Source organism: Oryza brachyantha, chromosome 12, assembly GCF_000231095.2.
Source record: "Oryza brachyantha chromosome 12, ObraRS2, whole genome shotgun sequence".
Taxonomy (NCBI): domain Eukaryota; kingdom Viridiplantae; phylum Streptophyta; class Magnoliopsida; order Poales; family Poaceae; genus Oryza; species Oryza brachyantha.
The window spans coordinates 14,701,014-14,728,581 of record NC_023174.2 but is presented as its reverse complement, the minus strand read 5'-3'; the positions used below and the strand labels follow the sequence as shown (position 1 = coordinate 14,728,581).

General features: G+C 40.6%; 2 protein-coding genes and 1 long non-coding RNA gene across 6 annotated transcripts; 2 read left to right on the top strand and 1 right to left on the bottom strand.

The window, feature by feature from the left end:
• Positions 1-741: 741 nt before the first annotated feature.
• On the bottom strand, positions 742-7,147 carry LOC102710359 (nucleobase-ascorbate transporter 3). 3 transcript variants are annotated; one of them, XM_006664087.3, is made up of 15 exons: positions 6,476-7,147; positions 5,563-5,764; positions 4,597-4,694; positions 4,319-4,495; positions 4,065-4,165; positions 3,895-3,970; positions 3,759-3,818; positions 3,456-3,652; positions 3,259-3,355; positions 3,087-3,173; positions 2,678-2,736; positions 2,069-2,160; positions 1,908-1,985; positions 1,643-1,803; positions 742-1,390 (listed from the first exon to the last, which is right to left on the bottom strand). In XM_006664087.3, exons 2-15 carry the CDS (start codon positions 5,717-5,719, stop codon positions 1,163-1,165), a joined length of 1,668 nt encoding a protein of 555 aa, XP_006664150.1. In that variant the 5' UTR covers positions 5,720-5,764; positions 6,476-7,147; the 3' UTR covers positions 742-1,162. The 3 variants fall into 3 exon arrangements, with proteins under 3 accessions (XP_006664150.1, XP_015698687.1, XP_006664151.1); XM_015843201.2 differs by lacking the exon at positions 6,476-7,147 and adding an exon at positions 6,273-6,370 and having other exon boundaries at positions 798-1,390; XM_006664088.3 differs by lacking the exon at positions 6,476-7,147 and adding an exon at positions 6,062-6,080 and having other exon boundaries at positions 798-1,390.
• LOC107305460 lies at positions 5,614-7,932 on the top strand. Of its 2 annotated transcripts, XR_001551633.2 has the most exons (4): positions 5,628-5,700; positions 7,222-7,275; positions 7,405-7,466; positions 7,712-7,932. It is a non-coding gene; the product is annotated as an uncharacterized LOC107305460 (long non-coding RNA). The 2 variants fall into 2 exon arrangements; XR_001551632.2 differs by lacking the exon at positions 7,222-7,275 and having other exon boundaries at positions 5,614-5,700.
• An 8,218-nt stretch (positions 7,933-16,150) lies between these two features.
• On the top strand, positions 16,151-17,362 carry LOC102721416 (zinc finger protein 1-like). The gene has a single exon (XM_040529657.1). The coding sequence runs from the start codon at positions 16,245-16,247 to the stop codon at positions 17,019-17,021; it is 777 nt and encodes a 258-aa protein (XP_040385591.1). The 5' UTR covers positions 16,151-16,244; the 3' UTR covers positions 17,022-17,362.
• The last annotated feature ends 10,206 nt before the right edge of the window (positions 17,363-27,568 follow it).

The following is a 27,568-nucleotide window of genomic DNA, read 5'->3' as shown; positions in this document are numbered from 1 at the left end:
TAAGTAAATTTTTTGAGTAAGACGAACGGTACATGTATAAAAAAATCAACGGCGTCAAACATTTAGTGATGTAGGGAGTATGTTTTTTTGAAAATTTTATATACAAAAGTTAATTTTAAAAATCATATCAATCAATTTTTAACGCTTTTAACAGATAATAATTATTTAATCAATTGTATACTAATTGTTACTACATTTTCCGTATCGGTTAATTGTCTCGTAAAATAACATGGCCCAACTCGTAAAAACACCCGTCTCAACAACCTTGAAGAAGCCTCAAGGATGCAGCAACTGGAGTGATTACCAGCATCAAATCAAGCCTGAGGAGTTGCATATGTGCCATGCATGTCCATCCAAGTCTGCAACTTGCAGAAACCTGTTGCATGCCAAATCCCAGCATTTGACTTGAGGATTCTTCAGCTAGTAGCTTACCACTGACTTGTCTCACAGTTCCCGATGGCTTCCAGGCCTACCGTTACCGTACAATTTCATGAACTCTTTCTTCCTGGTCATCTATCTGAACTTCGGTCAAGAAACACAAGCTGATTTTTTGCCGGAACGACCGATTGAGGTCATTTAATGTAATTTAATTAAGATAGAAAAAGTTACAAAAAAAAATTTTACATCGACAGCTGGCTATCAAAACACAACCTGATGATACCTCTCCATCTCTTGTTTTATTGGGTCAAGGAGATAGCATGGTATCATGATGGAATTTATTACTTCCTGTTGATATGCAGTCATTCAAAGAACTGCCCATGATTTGAGTGTGCAGTGCACCTGGTCTGATTCTGAAAGAACAATGCTGTTACAACAGAGTTATGATGAGTCAATGCATGTACTGGAAGCACAACTACACACCACTGACTGAGCAATCAACAAATGAGGTACTAGCTGGTAATTCTTTAAAGATCCATCCCAAAATCATTTCACCAAGGTCATACAACTCTACACCATCATGGTTTGGCCCAGAGGGAGGAAGAGAAAAGAAAAGAAAACCAAAAAGTCCTAACCATTTGTACCATATCCCCACTAAGTTGAGACCTTTTTAATCTTCCAATTGCTACATGTCACAGGAGTAAGGAGGGGGCTAACAAGAACAAAGAGATTTACATGCACAGAACTGAATGAAGCACAGGTGACCATGCTCCTTCTCAGCGCGTCAGAGAAACCGGCTCGGAATCACATCATGGACCCTGATTGGGAAGCTGTAGAACTCGTCGTTCCTAGGATCCGAGAAACCTTTCCGACGGTGCAAGAACGGCCTGAACCATGAGAGCCCTCGGTCGTTTTCATGGGCCCTTGCCTCCAGTGTGTTGTCCAAGACCGATGCGACGATCAGCGCCACTGTCGGGCCCGATGAGAAGACTGTGTTTATGATGTCATTGAACTGCAATAACAGAAATAACAACAAAAAAGATCAGTTTAGAAACCAGAACTCATGTACCAAGAGTTGGAAGATACAGACCTAAGATAACTAAAGCTTAAAGATGTCTTGTTACAATGCACCTTTATCTAAAGATAAAGTTTTTACAAGACTACAGGAGCAAGCCCAAAAATATAGTTGAAGAATGCGTCACCGTGTTCGGATTATTTGAAAATAATTCTGTGTAATAGCATGTGAAAGAATTGAGGAGTATACCCATCCAGCATTCGTCCGGGCAGGTCCAGTGCCAGCAGAAGCAGTGTACTCGTTGAAATATTGAGGAACTGACATGCCTAGAAACAGGGAGAGTCCAATGATGTATATGTTCCTCATCGAATTTTTGTTTGCGAATTGCATGTAGGAGACTCCAACAGCAGCTGATATGCAAAAGAAAAGGATAAGGACATGAAATAAACAAAACAATGTTGTGGCCATAGATTCACTGATGCAAGGACTCTTGAGAAAGAAAATTCTCACTCACCAACGATGCCAAATAAGATACAGAAAATTGCTGCGAAGATTGGCAATGGAATAGAGGCAAAGAAGGCACCAAACTTCCCTGCATTAATAAATGTTCACAAATTTGAGCCATAAAACTCTATCTTTCCCCTTTGGCAACTGAAGATGAGAACAAACAACTACCAAATATGGAGAAGAATATCATAAATCCAGTTGATATCTGGATCACTCTCCTGCTTCCAACTTTTGTTAGTCCAAGAAGCCCAATGTTTTCACTGCATTATACAAAACGCAAGGAGTGCTTTCAGTTCACAAGCGCACACAAATATAAAGAACAAACCAAATCTTACTCGCATGCAATGTGATCAAAGTGCACTGGTATAGTATTCCATACTCCTAACCATGAAGGAGCTTGTCAAGCAAGTACCTTTAAGTATTTAAGCAGGGACTGTCAAGTTGACTACTATTAGTTGAACAGAATAGTTTCAGTTTCAGACAATAAACAGAATAATTTCATTCAGGACCTATCCATAAATATGTGTGAATTTTAAATTTCGTCATTTGTACTATGGTTCCTAATCAGCCCCTACCCATTCAAACTTGTTGATGCACCTAACCAGAATGTTGGACGACCTAAGCTAGAACGTAAAACTAGATACTCTGTTAACACCCATACTACATCTGATTTTGAGCTTTCATTGTTTGAAGCATATATATTTAACATCTGTTTCTGTGGAACTGTTTTAGAATAATAAACATGTAGAAAGGGCACAAAAATTGAGATCTCCTTACACTGATACAGATGAACCAGCTGGAGCACCAAAGATACCTTCCAGGAACATTCCAATGCCCTGCATTTCACATGAGTAAATTTGTTAATTATCATGACTAAAAGCAAGGATGGGAAAATAAGTCATAGGCAATAGCATAAGTTATTTAGTTGTCAAATACTTGAACTAAGAGCTCTCCCACAGATCCATCTGATCAAATCATTTTGGTAAGTAACAAAGGAAAATCATGCATTGTACAAACAACCATAGTTGATGACCCGCTATTACGTGTTACAGGTTGATGAGCAGGGGAGTTGGTTTCAAATGTAATTTACATACAGAAAAAACATTCTATTAATGACAGTAATATCACCGTAATGTGGTGTAAGAACACAAAACCTTATAAATAGAGACCATAGAACAACACTGACCTGCAAACCAATACTCCTACTAAGGACACTAGCAGGAGGTGGTGTCGCACCAGCTAGACGTGCAGTTGCAAAGTGTGCACCAGTCGACTACATGACATAACACAAATTAGAAACTACAAAAGATATAAAAAAGCGAAAGAGATTTGATTATATTTTGTGCCTTGGTCTTAACCTCAAAAGCTGAAACAAGTACAGCACCCATCATTCCAAATGAATGACCTGCAGTGAAGATTGGTGTGCCCCATTGGAAGGGGTATGGAATTTTTATCCTAGAAGTGCATGTATGCCAAGGGTTGGTTAGAATCAGCTATCTGAAAAACTTACAACCTCTTAAAATTAGTTCATAATCGATACATTTGGAAAACATACCATGGTGCTGACGACATGAGATAAGATTTGTCAGTGCGGCAGTGCTGCTGGGTCTTGAGTGAGACATGGTTGTATGCACCAGCAGCAGTAAGGATAGCTGCGAAGGCCCACACAATCCCGATACAAAGAAGCAACGAATACCTCTCAAACATGAAGGTGATTCGATCATGGTAATGGTGAAAGTACTGTGGCACATACTGCATATAGCATAGTAAATAATAAGTTTTGTAGATAGCTTCACAGTATAAACACCGATTAGAGTTACTAAAAAGAAATCACCCTATAAGGAGATCAATTCATTACCTGTTGCACAACAATTGCAAGGATTAGCATTGGTAGCCCAATCTCCACACACTTCCCAACCTGGCATACCAAACAATACATGCTTCCTTTATTTGTGAACTGCTTTGTTTTAATCATAAAAAAATAGAGATTGTACCTGGGGAAAGCCAAGTGCAAATAGCCCAAGACCAACCACGCAAACAACAGGGGTCATTATTACAGGACTGAATTTCCTGGAAAGAAATCATGTGGATGTCAATAGCCTGAAAAAAATCTAGCACAAAAATGACTATTGTAGTTTAAGAATAAGTATAATAAGATGTGTACCTGGCATACGCCCCCCAAATTGTGCTGAATCCGAGAATCATGTTGAGGATAGAAGCAACAATAAGAGCCCCTTGAGTTGCTCTCATTGTGTGAGTAAATCTCTGCAAAATCCCTAATAGGTTATAAGTAATCAATAATGATTTGATCAATCAAGGCAAATATATTGATCATAATCCAAACAAAATTTCTTAAAATCTGACATTTCCAACAAAATAAAAATAAGGTGTTATTGAAAAAAATGACCGGTGCTGTACCTGGTGGCTGCTTGGATAGTTATTCTGTTCAAAGTCTCTGGCTATTGACAATACTGGGATGACAAATGCAAAGGAAGCATTCATCACTGTAGGCAGTCGTGTTCCAATAAGTGTTTGGAGCAGTGTATTAATGCCACTCATAAATAGGAAGGTTTGAATAACCCGAGCCTTATCCCCCTATTAGCAACAAGCGGGAAAACAGCAATAACCAAATTTTCAAAAGAGAACTATAATGGTATGTGATAAAATGTTTATAACCAAATAAGCAATGTACTTACCGGGTTACCACCCATTGCAGGAACAATAGTTGATGCAAGCATGACAGTAGAACCCAGCATCACAAGATAGTGAAGGAATGCAAGTGCGGCCACCTGAACTGAAGATTACATCAACAATAGCAATTTAATGAGCATAAGCTTTACATGACCTAATCGTGTCTGGATTGATATAATTAGTTCAATTTCCAGTAGTACATTCGATAATTTCAAAAAATCAAAGTTATTGTCCATTATGATTTTTAGAAGAGAGCTGAGAAAATACAGCTACAAGAGATGCAGCTTCTAGGATCCATGCAGTTTCTTTCAACACTTCATGGAATGCAGTTTCACATCTAACTGAACCTCCTACTACTCTTTTCAAAGTTTTTTTCAACAGAACCAGCACGTTTGCCTGTGCATCGCAAGGGATCTCAAATAAACATGTGTCAAAAGTTCCATGCTCAGAGAAAATCAATAATAACAATTACCGTCACAATTAAAATATTCACACTAGGTCAACAGGCAACTGCATATAGATATGCACAAAGAATTCAATCCCTACATAAGCATGTGCAAACAATAGATGTGTGCCTACTGCCTAGATAGACTTATTCACTATAGATCTGATGAACCATTAGCTTCCAAACTCATTAGGGAGCATCAACAGTGGGCACCAGTAGACACCATGATTTCTTCAAATTTAGCAGGGGGAGTGCAACAGGAGTTGTGCTCACCAAAAAAAAAAAGCATTTCCAAATCAAAAACACCTACTATCAAATATCACTGGAAACCACAATTCAAGAAACAGGAAAACAAAGCACAACAGAAGGTCCCCACCCAAAATCCAAAGGCAAAAATATCTTTGAATCAAAAATCCCAGATCAAAATCTTCCTCCCTGAAAGCTCCAAGATTTTTAAGGAGGAAGGGAATATTCATCCACACAAACACAAAGAAAGATAAAAGAGGAGGCAAAAAGGGTTCCTTACCCCAAGAAGGGTTGGAGTGGACGCAGTAGGCGAGATGGTGGAACTGCTCGTGCGGCGGGAAGACGGCGCCGGCGCCGACGGGATGCATCATGGGCTGCACCATCATCGGCGGAGGCACGGCCACCGGCGGCGGCGGAGGTTGGTTCATCTCCCCCATTACACCAACACCTCAAGAACTCCTCTCCTCCTTGAATCAGACTTGCTGCACACAAGAAACAAATCAGTAGAAGCCTAAAGACTCCACCTTTCTTCCCCCACTTTTTATGCCACTGAAAGCTTCACATTGATTGCAAAAGATTGGATGCGTTTCACATCAACAGAAGAAAAATAAAAGATACAATTAATGAGCTGATGCTGTTATTAATGAGAAGAGAACAATCAAAGAAACCACTGGTGAGAGCAACACTCCAAAACTTGAAGCTTTTTTTCTTGTTCATTGAGAAGCAAAATGGAGACTTTTTCAGAAGAAACTGCACAGAAAAGAACACCAGGACTCCACCTTCACTGTTTCTTGTATTTTATCCAAGTTTGCAAGAATAGACCTGGTAGACCTAGGAGAGATACAGATTTCTTGGAAGATTCACGGTGAAGATGCAAATCCTGAGGAACAAAAGACTAGACCATCCCGATTCCTCTTTAGTTACTCCCCAATTGGAGAGAAAGGGACAAGCATAGAAACACTAAGAAATCTCGGTTGTTGAGAGCTTCACCTCAGTGTTCACACTTCAGAGATTTCTGCATGCTTGCTTCAGAAAAACAAATCTCTGAAGAAATGCAAACGAAAAGGATGCAAGAGATAGAAAACCCCAGACTTCACATCATCAGCACATTAGAATAATGGGGAAATTAGTCACTACCAGCAGTGAAATATAAACCAATTGGTAGCCCCAAAGTTAGATAGGAAAAAACTTACAGAATTCAGAAGCTCAAAGCTCCAAGCTTCTTCCCCCAACTTCCCACCAAGCACAGAATTTTCCAGAGTGTGCAGAAGTAGGAGGAGAAATAAAAATATATGTGTGCAAAATATCAGCAGAAAGTTTTCGACTTTATTTCTTTTCCTTTTTCTTGGTTTCTTCTTATCTCCTTTCTATGGCACCAGAGGCAGTGGCAACAGGACAAACACAAGATTTGTAATCTTGTGGGAGCAAGGGGAGAAGATTGCAAACTTGAAGACTTCACCTTTATTGCCACACCCACACACACTTATCTTCCACTTGGCCTGCCTCCCCACTATTTTCTTCCTGATTACTCCACTAATCACACAAGCAAGCAAGCAAAGCACACATGTGAGGAGGGGTACTACTTAACACTCTGAAAATGAGAGGAGTTGCAGTTCAACTATTTGGAGCCAAACAGTGCTTTTGTTTGCTGGGGCTTGGAGCCTTGGATGGATCTAGCTAGGACTGCATTAAAAAAAATTAAGTTTTTTGAGAGCTGTATTGAATGCAACAGATTCCAAGGATGGGGAGAGTGTCCTAGCATTAAAACTGGGAGCATCCTGTCCATCTGTGAGCAGGGTGGTGTGGTTCTTCTGCACCATCTCACACTTCCTGGCTGCTTCCTCACTCCTCATCATCGTTCACTGGATTGGAATGGATTTGTGGTGGTGTCAAATGTCAAAGCATTTTTACACCAGTAACCAATTCATAATTCATACAGTTTACTTTTGTTGAACTCCACTTGGATGACAAGATCACAGGATGATACTAAAAGGTAAACTACTTTATTTGAGAGTTTTTGTGGAACTTGTAATCTTTGTGCAGTGCATGACACTACTACTACTACTACAATCTTTTTTTGAAGAATCATCATAGCATCATGCAGAGAAACTTTTTGTTGTAGAAGGATCACATGGGGAGTGATGTTTACTATTTGTCCCTGACAACTTAAGCATGAGCTTTCAGGTAGGAGTACTACTCTTGAAGCCAGCCACTGTGCATTTCTCTATACACCGTTGACGACTTGCTGCATACTTTACTGTTCAGAGAAAAGGTTTTGCTTGATTGACACACAAAAAATAATGACACCGTTAGACTGGAAAAAAAAATGGTGTGTCAGGATCCCATGATCCTGGCACTACACTTGCTCACAAGTCACATAATTATGAACTGTCCTGTTTAATTAATGTTGCACTTTGGTTAATGATTAGGGAGACCTAGCCTTCTGGTGGACAGTTCACATGAGCTGTGAAAATTTGGCCATATGCCATGGAATGAAGCAGCTGAAGAGGCAAAAAGTACAGTTGCTAGCACAGCAGACAGTGGCATGTTCCTTAGCATGATTCAATTCTGAATTGTACTACATTTCTGCCTCAGAAAATATTTTTCTTTCAGCAACTGAACAATTATTAATATGCAGAAATGCATAATACTTCTAGTACTAATAAATTATGATAAAATATTTCTGCATTTTGCTGGATGGCAAGTCGGCACCGACCAGGTACTGATGAGTGATATGGAACTGTGCATATCGGACTCCGGGCAATTAATCAGGAATAGTAGTTTATTATTAGTACTAATCAGAAGTGATTTACACTCTTGAACAGATTATTGCACTGGCTTTAATTAATTAATTAATATCACAAATGTACAGCACCACATCACCATCAAGCTGAAAACATGACACGACTCTTTTGATGCACTTGTACAAGGAGTATATATATACACACGGCTACCGTAATGGACCATCTGATAGCGACTTTACAAAGAAAGATTAAGAAAATAAAATAGTGCAACATGTAATTAAGCACCAGTATATATTGTCATCACCAAACAGCACTACAGCTCCTCAGATAGGAACTGTACAAATCATTGGTGACTCATCAGAGAAGAATTTTAAGAGGGTGATTATGATGTGGATGATGACTCTTGTTTCTTGGACTTAGGTAGGTGTCATGGACTTGGGGAAGGATAAGGTCTAAAAACAAAAGCAGAGTAAAGAAGCATCCATTGAGACAATATAGGGGGTGTCACTTGTGACAGAGAGTACTGATGGTCATGAAAGAAACTTTCAGCAATCCTATCAGTATCAAATTTTCTGTTTTCTTTCTTGGTAGGATTGCGGCTCTATCTTTTCGTTTCTAATTATATTTATAAGCCAAACTTTAACTTTTCGACTTATATTTTAAGTTGATTTCGGGATATTTTCATTGTCATTTATTTTTCAGCTTTTGCTTTTAGATCGATAAGAACATATATATAAAAGCTTTGTTCATAAAATATTTTTGTTCGCATATATGCCGTTCGACGATCGCCCCCGAAGTTGGCAAATCACCAATGTCATTTTCATACCTTGGAGATCAATAGTAATGCCTACTCTTCCTTTTTCTCTTGTTTTTCTGTCTGGGACATAATTAAAGCATGAATTTAGTGGAGTGGATTGTCTGAGAGCATTTTGATTTTTGGGCCCAATTTGAGCAGGTGATGGAATTGGCTTATCCCAGAAGTCTGGCTGGATTTATGGGCCGTGATCTGAGGGCCTGATGGATATCTGTTCGGGCCTGTTGGACTCTCTTGATTGGGCTGGGCTTGTTTACAGCCTGCTTCATGGGCCACGTTTTTGGGTACTTACTTTGGTACCTTTTGCATTTGGCAAATGATCGAGGCGAGAACTGATGGTCTCATTCACGGTAAAGTCAAAGGGCTCGTTTGGTTTCATATCAAAATTTGTTCTATCAATTTTTAAAATTTAAATAGTATATGATTTTTTATGTACGTTTGACCATTTATCTTATTCAAAAATTTATATAGTGTCACGCCCTAAATTTATCCCAAGCCTAAATTTGTAAAGGAAATCCGTAAATAATAATTGGCTTAATTAACTCAGGAAAAATCCCTCTAAAAGAAACTAATTTAATTAAATCGAGGTTCGCAAATTGGTTAACAGGATTTAAACTCAAATTGAAGAAGTATAAAATTTGGTCAAACAAATTAATTTAAAATTCGGCAAAAGTGGGGATTTTCCTTTTTCCCCTCCTTTTTTCTTTCTTTCTTTTTCCCTTCCTTCTCAAATTGGGACGAAGTCCAATTTTCCTCCTCTCTCTTTTTCTTTTTCCTTTTTCTTTTTCCCCTCTCCCTTCCCGGGCCGGCCCAGCCGAGCCGGCCTACCTCCCCCGCTCGGCCAGCCCAGCCGACCGGCCGTCTCCTCTCCCGCGCGCGCGCCTCCTCCCTCCCGACCGGGCCGCCTCGGCCCAGTGCGCCGCGCCCTTCGCCCGCCTGTCAGCGACCGCACCTGCGCCCACGCCAGCCAAGTCCGAGCCCGCGCCGCGCTGCCGCCGACTCCAACTCCTCCGCCGCAACCGCCGCCGCCGAATCCGGCTCGTCGCCGACTCGGTCTCCTCTCCAACCGCCTCCCCGCCCTAGCCGGCCATCCTCCCATATAAAATCCCTGCCGCCTCGCGCCGCCGCTCACCCTTTTCCTCCACCCGCCCGAGTCGTCGCCGCGCTGCCCCGTCGCCGCCGCCGTTCGATCTCGTTGCTGGATGCCCTTCGTCACCGTCCAGCCGCGTCACCGCCTCCGCCTCATCCTCGCCGACTTGCTGCCGCTCTCCGTCGCCGCCAGTGAGTTCTCCCCTCCTCCCTCCCTCCTTTCTTTTCCCGTCACCGCCGGGTCTCCTCGCACCGCACCGTCGCCGGGCGTCGTGGACCGTTGGACGTCGCCGCCAGAGTGCCACCCGACATCGCCGCCGCCACGCCAAAGTGGTGACGCGCCCATCTTCCCAAGCGCCGTCGCCGTCGTCCTCGACGCCGTGCTCCGCCGCCCGTCGTCTTGCGGCCGGCGTTGCCCTTGCCGCCGTCGTCGTCGCGCTCGCGCCGCCATCGTCGCCCTCGCATCGCCCGTCGTCGCCGACCCTCTGCCGGCGTCGCCCGACCATCGTCGTCGCCCCTCCGTCGGCTGTCACCCTCGCCTCGCCGTCGCCGACGCCGGAGCACCGTTGCCCTTTCATCGCGCCGTCGTCGTTGTCCTCCCCAAGCCGCCGTCATTCCCCCTTCGGTGCCGCCGCTCTCAGCGCCATCACCGCTCTCGCTCACCGCCGGCCGTCACCGCGTGTGCCACCACCTTGTCGACGCGCCCCCGCCTTCACCTCCACCGGTGAGCAACTCCTCTCCCCTCTCGCCCTCTCTATCCTCTTCGCCGCTGCCGCCGGGCTCCCCCTGCCATCGGTAGGCACCAAGGGCCGCGCGTAGCCGCCGCCGGGTCGCCGCCCGACGTCCCCGTCGCCACGCCGTCGTGGTGCCGCTCCTGCCTTCCCGCGTGATCTCCTCTCGTTCTCGCATGCCGCCGTCGTCACCCTCCTCTCCGCGTCACCCATCGGACGCCGCTCTCTGTGCCACCCCCCGTCGGTCCGCGTCGCTCGCCGGTCGCTGCTCTCTGCGTCGTCCCCGGATGCCGCCCTACGCACTGCTCGCCGGTCACCACCCTCCTCTGCTCGCCGCCGATGCCGCCTCCTTCCCTGCCCGGCCGAAGCCACCTCCCTCTCCCTCCTCTGTTTTTCCCCACCGACGGGTGGACCCCACCCGTTGGCCTCCCCTCGTCTCTCCCTTCCCAACGGGGTCCACCCGTCAGCCACCCCCCTCTTTCCTCTCTCTCCTCCCCGGGCCCACGTGTCATCCCTCAATCTCTCCTCTCTCCCACCGACAAGTGGTCCCCAGCCGTCAGTGCCTCCCTCTCTCCTCGCTGACGTCAGTAGCCCCATTAATTGCGCAATAATTGATTTAGGACTTTTCTGTTTAGTTAAAAACACAGATAAAATTCTAAAATTCATAAGTAATTCATCTAGTCTCCGTTTAGGTCCATTCAAGTTTCATTAAATCCAGAAAAATGCCAAGAATCCATTAAAAATAGTTTCTTTCTCTGTTTCAGTAGTTTTATAGCATGTTTTGCCTTGTTTGTCGTAGGTTTTGACCCCGTCACAGCGCCGTTCGTTCCCGAAGTCGTCGCCGAAGTTCCTCGTGGGTCTAAGCAAGGCAAGTGGCACCCTTCTTTGATCATATTAAAACTATGTTTATAAAATTCCCCCGCTTTACATTCAAACATGTATTGTTTTAATCTATTTATTTTATTTACCTATCGGGCTTCTACCTTTATAGCCGTTGATTCCCACTTATTGTTATTGTCCTCCCAGGGTTAATTTGACTAGAATTAGGATTAGGCAATGCTTAGCCATGCTTAGTTCAACTAGCTCACTAATTATCATTTAATTATTGATTAGACTTTGATAGACCTTTATGGTTCTGATCATTATTAATTTCCCGTTGTGGATTAATACAACTAAAATATTGCTTATAGTGGGCTGTGGGTGCATGGTTTTAAAAGTCGTGCCCATGGCAATTAAGGACCGGTTCTCAGGAAACCCTGGAAGTCTTACACGTACTAACTACAAGCCAGAATGGGCAACGGTGAGACTCGTAATCTAGCTTGTCCCTATTCGACGTACCAAGGCAAGGGTGAGCGTGATGGAGTATGGACGGGCAATCGTGGTGTAACGAAAGCCTCTGCTGCTTCCGGATTCACCAAGGCACAAGAGGGGACTGCCCGACTTGGTGTAAAGGAGGAGGTGAAACCTGAAGTGCGGTGCGATTGTCTAGGGAGGGTTAGGTGAAAGGTCTTATCATAGTTTCTGTACTAAGGTATCGTGGTGATACATTGAGGCATGGTAACATGCTTGGGAGCCATGTCTTGTGGGTAAAGTTGTACACCTCTGCAGAATAAAACTATTCGAATAGCCGTGCCCGCGGTTATTGGGCGAACTGACAGATTCACTGGCATTAGTTGAACCCCTTTAATAACCTGATTAATCCTGGAACTGGTTTGACCCTGCGCAACGTGGTGTAATGTTGGCAGTGGTTTGGGTCTATCGCAACGTGGTTTAACGTTGGACAGAGGGTTGACCCTGTTGCAGTGTGGTGTAACGCTGGACAGTGGTTTGGGCCTGTTGCAACGTGGTGTAACGTTGGACAGTGGATGATTATTTTAAATGTTACTTTACTTTTATTTTAGTCTATTTTATCTACTGTTTTGCTAAATTACTATAGCTTTTGTGCAATTTAACCTTGGTCTATTCCTTAATACTCTGTTGCATTCATTATTCTCCCTCTCTTGGGTGTTACTTGTTGAGTACGGTGGTTTGTATTCAGCCTTGCTTAATTTTTCCCCCACCAGAGCAAGTGCCAGAGTTCCAGTCAGAAGGTTGTTCCCAAGGTTGAAGTGAGGTTCAGTCCGCCGTCGAGAATGCCTGTGGTGTGGAGCCGTCATTGCCAGCTGAAGCTGAAGATTAGATGGTTTAGCTTTGTTTTTCTTTTCCGCTGCATTTCGATAGATAATTATTTTTGTTTGTTTTTAAGTCGTGGAACTGTGTATTAATTTGTCCTAGTGTGTACTCGGACTGATTCCTGGACCGAGATTCAATGCATGCTATTTGTCCAGAAATTTGGTGTAAATTTCTGGACGTGACATATAGTAATTTGATCATTACTAAAGATATTGTAAGCTTGACTTATAATTTTACATATTAGTACTTTCTAATTAGGGGTGGGTAGAAAAAGATCATCCAACAGATTCGGACATTAAGGCCTTGTTTAGTTCCCAAAAAGTTTTCTAAAGAACATCACATCAAATTTTTGGACATTTAAATACATCATTAAACATAGATAAAATAAAAAACTAATTACACAGAGAAATCTTGAGACGAATCTTTTGAGCCTAATTAGTCCATGATTAGCCATAAGTACTACAGTAACCAACATGTGTTAATGACGTCTTAATTAGGCTCAAAAGATTCGTCTCGTGGTTTCTAGCCAAGCTATGAAATTCGTTTATTCATTTATGTCCGAAAACTCCTTCCAATATCCAATCAAACGTCCAAATGACTCATCTCCCAAAACTTTTTGGCAACTAAACGGGGCCTAATTCGGTTTCATAGCAGGTATGAAAGTTTGGTCAATTCGGTTAGTTTGGTCAGTTAGTGAAAAAGACCAAATTAACAAAAAAAAAATCCAAATCCAATCTACAGTCCGCTAAGTTCAATAATATTAAACGATGCTTGCTTTTTTTTTTACTTGGACATGCCCAATAAGAATCTTTACTCAATGTGCTTGTGAACTTCTTTATAATTATTGTGTTAAAGTTTCTATGATTTATTTATGTGTGTGAAACTATTGTTGAATTTCAGACATAACCGAAAAAGAATTGATCGGTCTTTTTTTTTCTCAAGGCCGGTCCATCTTGAGTTTCTAGTAACTAAAATTTAGTTCAAGATTGAAGACCAAGACCGAATTAATAGAAATGACCGCCTACCGACCCCTAACATTGATACTACACTATCATGTGAAAACATTGCAAAAACTTATGTATGATTTGACACTGCCAATAGATTAGTAGGATAGAGAACCAAACGAGACCAAAATCTATACTTGAGCAATGGTTGTGATAGGCAACTACTAACCCCATCACCAACTTGAAAAATGATCATGAGACCTGCATATTAATCATTTCCAATAACTCTCTGCCTTTTAAGAAAAATGAGTGTGTGATCAATGGGCCCACGTGTCGATGACAAATATACGTAGCAATTAAAAGATAATTTATAAAAACAATCATAATAATAACATGTTAGTAAAATTAGATCCAACTACACGATGTAGTAGCCTTTTTCATGTCTATGGTGTAAAAACATCTCTATATCTGTTTCTGCTCTCATCCAACAGAAAGCAAAGGCACCGTTAAATCTCATATGAATAATACAGCACACCTTAGACGTGAAGAGAGTAGCTACACCTGGTAGTAGGATATATGCTTAATATAACCTCTCAAAAAAAGCCGATATATATATATCCTTTGATATTGACAAAATCACGGTAAATATAATGCTGTTCATACGTATGTCATTTACGAAACCGTATGGGTTTCAAACTTTGCAACTTTTTATTGACAACTAAAAAGATGTTTGAGAGACACTTTTCATGGCCTTTTAATTAGCAGATGTAGTGAAATTAGAGTGAGCTTTCATGTGTACTTAAGGAGAGTCAGCTGGATCAGTTGCTTTGGCGCGAAGAATAATATGACGCGTATACTATGCGTGTGGACATGTATATATATACACACTACACGCACACGTCAGCATGCAGATACGTACAATTTTTCTTTTTCTTTTTTCCTTTTCTTTTTAATAATTTATTTATTGACTGCCGCGTGAATACATCGAGATGAGATGAGATGAATTAAAGTGGTTGAGTCACTACTAGGATAGTAGCGTTTACCGTAAAATTAATTACTTCATCACCTGTTAATTATTTACTCCATCCGATCGACCGAAATGCGTGTGAGAATGTATTCGTCAAAAGTTTTAAATTAAAATCCAGATAATCGATCTTATATTGAAATAATGTACAGAATCGATCTGATAAATTTAGATATTATTGTAGTATTTTTCAAGACGTACGCTAGTATTTTTCTTAACCCAAAATTTTGTGAAATTATTGGTAGTTAGAGCTTTAATGAGAGTTTAACTTAATATTTTTCTTAAACGTTAATTTTGTTTTTACTGTATCTAACTAAATACATAAGAGTTCATTATTTCACGTTTTTAAAGTAGATTTTTCAACTTTATATGAGTTAATTAATTATTTATGTCATTAATTAGATATTAAAAATTAGACAATCTTTCTTCTCAGCTGAAAAAAACACAACCAAAATCATATATGTTTATAGATATCTTAATATAAATTATAAAAGAAAAACCGTGGTTAAAATTATCTCTTGAAAATGGTGTCCTCCTCCAAAAACGATAATCATCCATCCAACTGAAGATCTAGAGAGTACCTAGATTAGCGTTGAACGCATGCCCCTCCTTGTGGATTCAGATCGAGTTTAGATCACCACGTACGCATTTGTACACGTCACTGCATCAATCCATCCATTTGGAAGCTACTAGCTACAACCACTGACTAGAGTACCGTACTAGTGACCAGACCCAGTTGGCACCGACCGCCTCTGTTGCCCATGCTTAATTTTCCATCTCGTTGACCAGCTCATCTAAATATGTAGATCAACACAATTAATAGTGCCACTTTTCATTAACCTTGCATGCCTGTCCTATCCTAACCACTATGCACCACTACACACCCTTCATGGAATAATTAACTTTTTATCACCCTTACAAGGAGTGATAACAGATTTATCACCAGATCAATATATCATAGACAGCGAGTGGTAAATCTGTTATCATTTATATTAAGAGTAACAAATAGTTAAATGTACTGCTCTTTTCTCTCTTCTGTAATCTTTGCTTAGAACCAATCAATCCCAACCAAGCATATATATTAGCATTTCACTTATCCTAAGCAAGCTTAGTTCCTTCCTAAGCAGGGTGCTAGTTAGCTGTACTAATCAACACTTAATCCACAGACTTTTGGTTATCTTATCTATCTAATTTAATCTAATCTAATATAATCTAATCTAATCTAATCCCATGTTGTTTGTTGATATCCCACATATTTTCAGTGTTTGACCCCAAGACTCCACTCCATGTGACATTCATATAAACCCCACACTCTTGCCCTACTCTTCTACTCACCACTCTTCTCTTCTCTTCTCCTTCCATTTATTTTTCTTGTGCACTTAATCTCTTTCTTGATCAGCAAGCTCAAGAAAGCTCTCCTCTTGCTAGCTACGAGCTATAGGGCATGGCGGTTCTTGAAGCAGCGCCGGTGGTGCCGGCGGCGTCGTCGGCGGCGGTGGTGGTGGGGAGTAGTAGTAGTAGCGGGGAGGAGACGTGGGAGGGGTTGCACCGTGGCGGTGGGCGGGTGGAGGGGCGGGGGAAGAGGAAGCGCTCGACGCGGCGGCGGCAGCAGCACAGCGAGGAGGAGTACCTCGCGCTCTGCCTACTCATGCTGGCGCGGGGGCGACGCGACGGTGACGGCGCCGTGGCGGCGGCGGCGGCGGAGCACCGGTGCTCCGTCTGCGGCAAGGCGTTCGCGTCCTACCAGGCGCTCGGCGGACACAAGGCCAGCCACCGGAAGCCGCCGGCGCCGGCGGCCGTCGTCAAGGAGGAGGAGGTGGTGGTGGAGGTGAAGCCGCCGGTAGCTGACATCGCGGCGGTGGCGCCGCCCGTCGTGACGCCGTCCTCGTCGGCGGCGTCGGCCGGCGTCTCCTCCGCCGGAGGCAGGGCGCACGAGTGCAACGTGTGCGGGAAGGCGTTCCCGACGGGGCAGGCGCTCGGCGGCCACAAGCGGTGCCACTACGACGGCACCATCGGCAGCGCCGCCGCCGGCGCGCCCAAGCCGGCCAAAACCGCCGCCGCCGCCGCCGCCGCCGCCGCCGCAGCCCGGGGCTTCGACCTCAACCTGCCGGCGCTGCCAGACATCGCCGGCGAGCAGCGGTGCACGGCGGAGGCGGCGGAGGACGACGAGGTGCTCAGCCCCCTCGCCTTCAAGAAGCCCAGGCTCATGATCCCAGCATAGCTAGCCTAGCTAGCTAATTCGCCAGAAAATTTCATTAGCTTCTGTTAATTTACTTCCTTAATTTTGTGATTAATTAGTTGATTGTGGTTAGCCAGCTAGACAAATCTTGGGGATGATTGATTAGTCTTAGTCTGTGTACATAGCCATTGTTTGTTCATCTCTCACTGTATCTTGTAGTCCCCTTTTAGCTAGATTTGGTTTAATTAGATATATAGGAGCTAAAGCGATCAATTCTTTTATTGGTTGAATTGGTTTATGTATGTACATACAAACATGTATAAAAACAATAAGCAAATGTATTTAATTTGTTGGTTAATTATTGATTTCTCAGCTAGCTATCTAGTAGTTTGGAGATGGAGAGATGAGATGCATGCATGTTGCTTGCCGTGTGATCCTACTAGCTACCAATTAATCAGTGATCACTTGCTTGCTAACCTAGCTTGTGTGCACATCTCAGCTAGCTGATGTACAGATCAAGTGTCGGAGGAATACTAGTCATCAGATGATGATCTCGTTGAATTGGTTTCGTAGCTTGATTACCTGATCTTGAGATAACTTGCAAGGAAACCATGACCCAGGCTTGCTATGTTGCTTGCTCTGATTGATAATTGATTCAAGAGACCGTATGTGTGTGTGATTAGTACAGCCAACATGTATAATTCTCATATTTGTTCTAATTCGACCACAGTAATTAATTAATACCGTTGCTGCTCCCTTCATATATATAAATTTACTTGTCACCGTAGACTGCCAATATTTCAACTATAGTCATTAATGATTCTTTAACGATTAAATTGTGATTAATGAAAATTGTATGTTATATTTAATAATTTGATAAATATATTTTTTAGATATATATAATTGTTTTGAGAAAAGACAAGTGGTCAAAGTTAACTAACAAACAGTTCTTAATTACCGGGAGTTATTTGAAACCAGAGGGAGTGTGTTATTGTTTTATGGTGAGATAATATGAGTTATACATACTATGTTTTTAGTTTGCACGTTTTCATTAAGTAGAATATAATATTATTTTAAATGGTAGGATAATGTCAAGTATAAACACGTGGTTTACCATGCAGAATTTGAGTGTGACGTGGAGGAGAATTATAAGACGGAAATTAATTAAAGGAGAAGAAAGAGATATATGTGGTTGTTAATTATTTGACCAATCCTGTTGGCTATGTGTACGTATGTAGCATCCTGGGTGGTGCGAGAAAACTCGAGGTAACTAACAACTGCCATGAGTTGAAAAAGACATATACTAGTTTAGCATGCTTGGTTAGCAAGTCATGGCACTAAAGTACTCCTCCTAAGTAGTACTATACATGGTCAACACCTGAATAAACTAAACGAATTTGAACACATACCCCTCGCCTTTTCGCTTCTTCTCGTACTTATACTTAGTTAAAATTTAAATTTTTAATCTTAAATTTAAAGTTAATTTGAGTCTTATCGTAAGTTTATTGTACTGTCTTAGTTCTTAGATCGCTAATAACTCATATTTAAACATTTTATTACATATTATTTTTATTTATAAATATATCGTTTGATATTTTCTTGAAAAAGCCAAAAATCACACGTAGTAATCCTAAGGGTGAAGTGCACCGGCGGTCCCTAAACTTGTATCTATGTGTCATCTAGGTCCTGAACTCTCAAAATGCATTTTTAGGTCTCCGAATTTGTCCAGGAGTGTCATATATGTCCAAACAGGCTCTGACCCGCTCCATCCGTTGATGTGGCATGCCACGGTGACGCCTACGTTTTGGTGGTGTCACGTGGGTCCCACATGTCAGTTTCTCTCTCCTCCTTATTCTTTTCTTTTCCTTTTCGTAGGCGTCACCGTGGCATTGCCACGTCAGCGGATGAAGTGGGTCGGAGTCCGTTTGGACCTATATGACACCCCGGACAAGTTCGGAGACCCAAAAATGCATTTTAAGAGTTCAAGGACCTAGATGACACATATAAATTTAGAGACCGCTGGTGCACTTCACTCTAATCCCAATTAAGGAACATTCTGGGAAGCTTAGTAGCTACCATGCAACATGCTTGCTCATCAACTTAATTGTCAAGACATTAGTGAAAAACTAGCTAGCTAGCAGCTGGGATTGCTCAACTGGATCGTGGAGAGTCATAACACGCAATTAAAATTAGCTACTAATCGGTCTAAAATTAAGGTCAAAATCCACTCGATCCATGGTCTATGAAAGCTCTTGCTCTGATCCTTCTCTCATCATGTTTATGCATGTGGACACGTTTCTTTCAGGAAGCTTCTTTGTGCTGCCCATCTAGAGAAGATATCATCCTGCTACTGGTCGCTCTACAGCCTCTACTGCCACACCAGCTGCCGCTCGCTCTAGCTAAACTCGATTTAATTAGTCGATTGCTAATAATAAAAATAAATCGCTACTAAAAAATATATAGGTGATTATAGCGACTTAAAAAGCTAATACTGAAGAAAAAGCGATATAAAAACATATAAAACATTCTAAAATTAATTTTTAAAGTTCAATTTTAGTTGCGGCGCGCAGCGGAGCAGTTTGCTTTGAGGCTAAAGTTGGTTTTAGCAATATTTGACCAGTCAGTGTTCTTCTAACATTTGATATTTGCTACCAATTTTTGGTTACGCCTTTGGCTAGAAGCCAATCAGGACTATTTATTTTTAACCTTTAACGAGATGTAACTTTATCCTACCTACGCCGCGTTCGTTCGTGGGGGTAAGTTAACTTATCACTCTCGTTTTCCGTACGCACGCTTCTCGAACTGCTAAACGGTTTATTTTTACAAAAAATATTGTTTTAAAAAACCATATTAATCTATTTTATTTTTTTTAATAATTAATAATAAATTAATTATATATTAATCTAGTACTACGTATTTCGCACCAGGATAATTTAACTTATCTTTACCCAACCAAACACGGCCCTAAAATGAGTAAGTATATAAAATTTGATATAGGCGCATGCATTTTGGAATACTAATTTAATTTGACCTCAAACCAGGTCAAGCCATGCGTTAGTGGACAAACGATCCGGCCCTTTGCTCTTCCACCTATATATCCGCCCATTTTAAAATATCAATCCAATACTAGACTAAACACATCATACCACAGGATATGAACATAGTAGTTTGATATATTTTAGAATAAAATGAGTATCAAATAGTTGATATTTACTCTACGCTTAAGAAATATATATGTGTGTGCCTTAAAAGAAACTTTTTCCCACTGTACTTCCTCCAATGTAAAAATACTATAAGGTATATTCCTTTTCCCCAAAGTTAAGATTTTAAAATGTTATATATATATACACACGGTGGCGCTACGAAACAACGTAGCGCGTCACACAGCGATCAACCAACCAAACTCCGTGTCAGTCCACCACCACCCAACAAAGCTAATTGAGTTAAATTTTAACTTTTTGAACAACACACCGCACATATATCGTTGTGGAGGTCATCAGTTAATTTTTAACTCCATAGTGTATTGTAGTAAACATCTGATTGAGGAGTTAAAAATTAACTGATGACCACGTATTTTGTTACTTTTATTCTTTAAAATTCTTTACCTCATTTATTCCTACAATTAAATTGATAACAATTTGTGGCAACAATCCGCTCAAAAAAAAAAAAACCTAAGTCAGCGTTGCTTAACTTTGTTTCGACTAGTTAGGTCCGGGTAGCTTAGTTGCTAGAACATATGGCTTAATTTATAATAATACCCTGTTCAGAGTCTTTACTTACACAAACAAAATATACTATGTTCAGAGTCTTATCTGAAATTATTGTATGACCAGGAGAGATGAGATCGATGATGTATAGTTAGACTCATCAACTTACTTTGGGTGGATGGAGTTGGATGGGTAGGCTACCTCTTACAATTAAAAACATGAAATTAATTCTTTGAAGTTGTGATTGGATTTGGGCAGATTTAATTTGGAATGATTGAGCTGCTGGTCGGTCACCTGTTGCCCTGGCTAATTGAGAACGGCCTAGAGCATGCATGGCCTGCATTTTTTGGACGGCCTTAATCAAATTAACTAATTAATCCAGTCTAGACTTGGTGATATTCTTTTAAGAAAAAAATGTTTGTGTCATCAGTGAAAAATATGCAAGCTTTCTAATTAGAAAAAGTAACAAATATAGAAAATGTCCAAGCACAAAAGTATTTACCTTATTGGCTTAACGTGATTTTGAAACATAATAGATGCATTTTTTAAATAAATCGGCTTATGGAAGAGAAGCTAAACATCAGAGAGAATAATGGGTAAAAAAATGTAGGAGGTTAATACGATTTGATCATACCAACAACGCTAGATATGACATATCCTGCTACGATGAATATGGATAGGTGGGGTAATATTTTGGCCTTTTCAAGAAAAACAAATGACATATTTACAAACAAAAAATAATTTATAAATAAAAAATTTATGTACGTGTTCTTGATGATTAAAAAATAATTCTGAAAAATAAACTACGATGAAAAAAATCTAAAAATTAAAATTTTGTCTTATAAGCATAAGCATAAGCGAAAAAATAAAAACACGAACCTAACACTAGATAGGACATATTTTAGTGCTACAAATTTAGGCATAAGTTATATTCCGATTTATAGCACTAAGATATGTCTGCACCATGTTTGTTTATTTTGAAATGAAAGGAGTGAAGCTAGGCAACGCTAGTCACTAGTTCTCTCCAGGCTGAACATATTAGTGCCATTGTACGTATTCTGTACATGCATGTAAAATTATTACTAACCCAACGTTTTTCCTCCGAATTTCCATCGCTGTAAGCATTAGGATTTTAAATTGAGTAACGTTTTTGTTCAAAATTTTTTCTGCTTGACCCAGCAAATGCGGTAGCATTAGCTCATGGGCCATATTGGCCCAAGAAAAATATCAGATCAAGCTACGTTGCAGTGTGGGCTGGCCCACTAGTCAGATCATGGCCTGTTTCTGCTGGTCTAGTCTGAATGGGCCTTTTGGGCCCATGAGTGTAGGCTTTTTAACGTACTGATAACCAATCATGGCTTGTTTTCAGTTCTGATATATTACTTCTAACTTTGAGGCTTATTATCGACTTATTATCTCCAATTCTCCGGATTATTTCTCAGTTTTTATATACATGCATTCTGAATTACTAAACTATGTTTTTTTATGTAAAAAAGATTATATATATATATATATATATATATATATAAGTTCATTATTTTACCTTTATAAAGTAGAACAACATCATAGCGATGCTGCTGGTCAAAAACACCTACTCTCAACTGCCCACCAACTTTTACGTCAACACACAAACATCTATTCTGTCCGTTTCACGCTGACTTTAACGTCAACGCACAAACATCTACTCCCTATGTTTCATGGCATATGATATTTTTGACTATGTCTAATTCATATAGCGGTCCATGTATATTATTGTATATATGTTCGTATCTGCACATCGTCGCTTCGACTCCGAATCTGCTTAAAAATTATGGTTTAGAGTACAATATGACTGCTATTCGTCCTATAGATGATATATATACTAGATACCCTCACATAAAAGACATAATTGGCTATGGATAGGGATAGTCAAGACCCATAATATATGAGATAAACTAGAACTCGGGTCATATGTTGTCTTGTATCCTAAGATATGAAATAGAGTCCCAATTAAACCTTACCTTGTATAGATAAAGAAACCGATGTCATATTTGGTTAGATTCCCTACCTTTTAACCACGTCTCTCGGCATATAAAGGGAGATAGGGGGACCTCTTAGGGGCATGAGATTCACGACAAAATTCAATACTCCACTAATAAACACGGCTGAACCCTATTCAGCAGGAGTAGGGCTTTACTCCATATTCAAACGCCAGAACCTAGATATATTTTATTGTCTCTTAGGCACCATCGTAGTTTCAATCTCATATACCACATGTATATTTATTGCCAATACAAAATATCTTCAACTCCGAATCCGATTTGTTTGCATCCCTACTAATTAACCTACATATGGTGCACTAGAGACGGCACATACCATTTCCCAACTCCTCTCTCTGTGACTTGCCACTTCAATCCTTTAACTTGACAAGCTAATATGCTGTTCATATGGCTTGACTTGGTCTATCATAGAGACATAAAACCCTAGGAAACCACAATGGTGGCCTCCATGAGAGGCAGTACACCGGCATGCACGTTCCATGGGACACCTTTACCAACGGCCTTGTTGCAGGCCACTACTTAACAGGGAGCAAACACTGATTAGTTTAATTAATCAACTTCACATCAACCATATTTTGTATACTTGTGTAGTACACCACAATGCCTCCTATCACATGATGTCAACTAGCCTAAACTAAACCAATCTCCCCTGATGGTCATGTTAACTATCAATTCATTATGGAATCCCAAGTACAGAGATGGCTTTTGTTGATCTTAAATGTGCTTAATACTGTAATTAATTGCCCAGTGGGCACTGGCACTGGCATAGCAATTGGCATCCTATGTGGAACCATTTCAAAGGTGATCCTGGGTGCTCTTTGGATGCTCATCTTTTTGGCTATGGGAAGGTAGTTATGAGTAACAGGTACTGTGTTAACTGTCTGGTCAGAAAATTAATTAACAAAACATTATATTCCTTTTTAACAAATAGAAGGAGGGCTAGTTGCTAAATGATTTTCTTAAGTAGTTGGAAAATGCAACATGGCAACCTGCCAACCCCTTCTGGTGGTTTCAGTAAAATTTTGCTACTCTGGGATAAAAATATTTTCGTTCACCAATATTTTCAAAATTTTAAAATACAGATGTACTTATGAATATATAAATATAAATATAAATAGAACAAAATAGTGTACGTAGCACATGGTTGTAGGGGAATTTAACAAGAAAATCACACCACATGTCAAACATGGTAGACCCTAGAGTCTAAGGTTGATGTTGCTAGATCATAGATAGTCACACTACAATTCAAATATTAAGATCTGGAAAACTCAACCTTGGAAAGAATCGCATCATATATGAATTTATTGCAAAGTATCTAACGGGTCTACCACTTGCTTTTGACCTGATGCTTAACCTGTCGGTTAACATGTCAGATTAGTTTAGAAAATCTTAATATATATGAATGATGGACCACATATAGAGTACATGGCTACTATTTGGACTGGATCAGAGTGAAAGCAATAGTTGCATCAAAGAGGGTCACCACATTAGTCTCTCCATGTCTATCCATTCATATATCCATTTTCCTTTAGTCTCTCCAAAATCCAAGAAAAAACTCTCAATGCAACATATCTGGATAATCAAGTACTTTAACACTTGAAATTAAAGAGAAGGAAAGGGATAGAAACAGTAGCTGATATGGTTCATGGGCAATAAAGTAAAAAGAGATTTGCTCCGGTCCAACAAAAAGTACCTCGATGTATCAAATTATTTTTCACCATTGGATCTAGCTGAGTAGGATGTGCACGGTTAGATTCAACGATTAGAAATGATTTGATGCCACGAGATACCGGTAGCTCAAGATATTTTTTATTACTTTTTGTTAGACTGAAGCAAATCTCAAGTAAAGAAGGCTGTGGAATCATCAAACAATCCTAGTTGAGATGCACATGAAGAAATGAATGGGTCTAATGTCTTGTAGAATCTGAAATGCATGTGGATTGGTTAGCTGAAAAGATAAAAAGAGGAGGGAATAAGTGTTGGATGTGTGACATGATCGATGTTCACCTCTCCATGTAGGGCCATGACCAATTCAGCCACACATGCATATGCATGCATCTAGATTCTAGCTAGATCAAAGTTTATTTAAGTCAGTTTCCTTTGGGGTTGCTAATCAAATCCAGATTTATTATTTCTTCAAGGAGCCCCAGCAAAATCCAATCTGGGCACTGTTCTCACTGGACTTTTCCAAAGATCCATCCATTAACATGCATGCACAGCAGTGTGCATGTTCAGACTCAGCAGAGTAGGGGCCAGACTGAGGTAAATAAACACCAGACACCTTGCAAAGTTGCAGGAGCTAGCAGAGATCATGATGGAAGATTTGATGTGAATATTTCTTGATGTCCCTAGCTAGATGCATGCCATGTGGTGTTTATTACATACTAGCTCAAGTTTATTGCATAAACTCTGTTGCAACAGTCAGTATTGATTGGTATTAGGTTCATGCTCTGAGCAAGTAATTAGGTAGCCATGAACTTATTTAGTACCTTGCATTTTTGAATGAGTTGGTGACAAGAAAAATATGAGAGAGGATCCAATCAGAATATCTTTTTCACTTGTCAAGGGAGTTCAATACTTCAATGCATGGATGATGATCAAAATGATTACATGCATGCCCATCAGTCCATGCATGAACCTAGCATGGAGGTGAGAGAGAATATATAACACACATGCCAACTTGGCAAGTCATGGGCAAGGTGATCAGTTCAGTTGATTGTTCTCTCTGAGTTCAGACTTCCAAGCATCAGGCATATGGGCATGTGAATCTGTGACAACTAGACAGTATTCAACAAAAAAGAAATGATTTCAGAAAGAGTTCTTTTCAGAGGATTTCAGAAAGAGTTTGCACAGTCCAAGTTTGCATCTGGCTGCAGACAACCAGAAAGAGTTAGCAGCCTGCCCATGGAAAGGATTAATCAGTGATGATGCTACTAGCAGGGTCCTTTTGCCAAGTCATGCTCTTGGCCAAACAAGAGCATGCATGCACAAGCACAATCCCAGCTTTATTAGCTGCCTAACACAAAAGGGTCCCAATGAACACAATGACACAGAGAGGGATCCAAATCTCACTTTGACTTAAAAGCTGCCAATCCATGCATGCCAATGTCCTGTCACCTAACCACACACTGTATGTACTGTGCTGCTATAATCATCAGTTCTCCAGTCTCTTTCCATGCCATCATCTCATCTCTAGTGCAGGAGTCATTGACAGAGGTTAGGATGGTTTGTGTTAACCAGCTTAGATCAGTCTTTCTTTTGGAGGACAAAATCTGATGGAGGAGCCATGGTAGGACACAAGAAAGTGGGTAGGGAATGGCTGCCATGCTGAACATGGACACTTCCTCTGTGCAGCACTCTCAAGTGTAGGAGGGTAAATCAGCTCACATCAGTGGTCAGTGATAGTGTAGGCCATAGCTTGCTTTCTCCCTCTTAGGATCATATTCATAGGACACCTTCCTTTGCTGGCTTTAGGGGCTTCTGCTTGATGGAGAATTCTTGAAGCTAATTGAAATATATTATACTCTGCAGCTGTCACTCTTGGTCCTATGTTTGTTTACTTGTTTATTTTTGAAGCTAGCTTTGCCAAGCTAAACAAACTCTTGATCACTAAATTTTGTTGAAGCAATAGTTAGCAAGCCCACATTTGTCATGGAATAACTTTGCTGTTGTACCTCATGATATCTTTCAGGGAGAAAATGAAAGCTGTAGTAGAATTATTTTCACCACACAAATTATGTGCACCTGACAACAGTTATGTAATGTGAATTGGAATGATTAATAACAGTGTCTAAACAGGAAGAAATGTTTGGACTAATGACAGGGGATGCAAGCCAGCTAATCTGCAAAAATATGCTGATGGATCTTCAGATCTATGAGCTGATATGTAGGGCAGACAAAATATTGGCCATTGGGACTTGTGAGCCAACCCAAATCCATGGCAGGATCCTAGATCACAGTATTATTACACCACTGCAAATTATAGTCTTAACAATATCTGCACAATTGATCCCCCAAATCTTGCAACAAAAAAGAAATGGAAAGATAGAGAGGGGTGCAAATGTGTAAGAGAAAGTAAGGCCAGTACAGGCATGCCCTCATAACAATGAGCAGATTCCTGATAACAATGTGGGGAGTCAGCACCATGTGTCAAGGCTCACAGTGTGACAGATTAAAAGTTTCAGCCTAACATAAATATAAACAGCAAGGCCTGTACTTTGTGTTTGCCTCATTTCTTCATATCTCCCTCAGGTATTCATTATTTGCTACTGTCTTGCCAAATTCACCATGTAGCTCAACTTTCAGAGTGATCTGGAGTATAACTATAAACAATTTTATAATGTATTAGAAATCCCTAATTTTGTTAAATGAGCAGGAACACCACCAATAATCCCTACATTACATACATGGACTAAACAAGATTTAAAGGGCTGATTTCCAATGTATCATGTATGCCACCTCTCATTTTGTAAGCTGTGATATTGTAAAACTTCAGGTGCAACCATCCATATGACTAGAAAGATAATTAGGCAAAGAAAGCAAGAGAGAAAAGTATATTAGATTTTGGGTGGAGGGGACCAAGAAAGATGAAGTGAGATACATAGCTTCAGGCAAGAGTAGACCACAAGTGTTAATATACTTTGAAAAGGGGAGCACCATCATTGGGAAACGTTTAAGGAGACGATGAATATGATGAGATCTTCTTAAACACAACTGGGGTTATTTTTCATGTGTTTTTTCTTAGGTCAAGTGATCCTACTTGGCATCACAATTAGACCATCCATGGTGTATACAATTCAGGTTATTTATTTGCATGCACTCTTTATCATATTATATTTTGCTT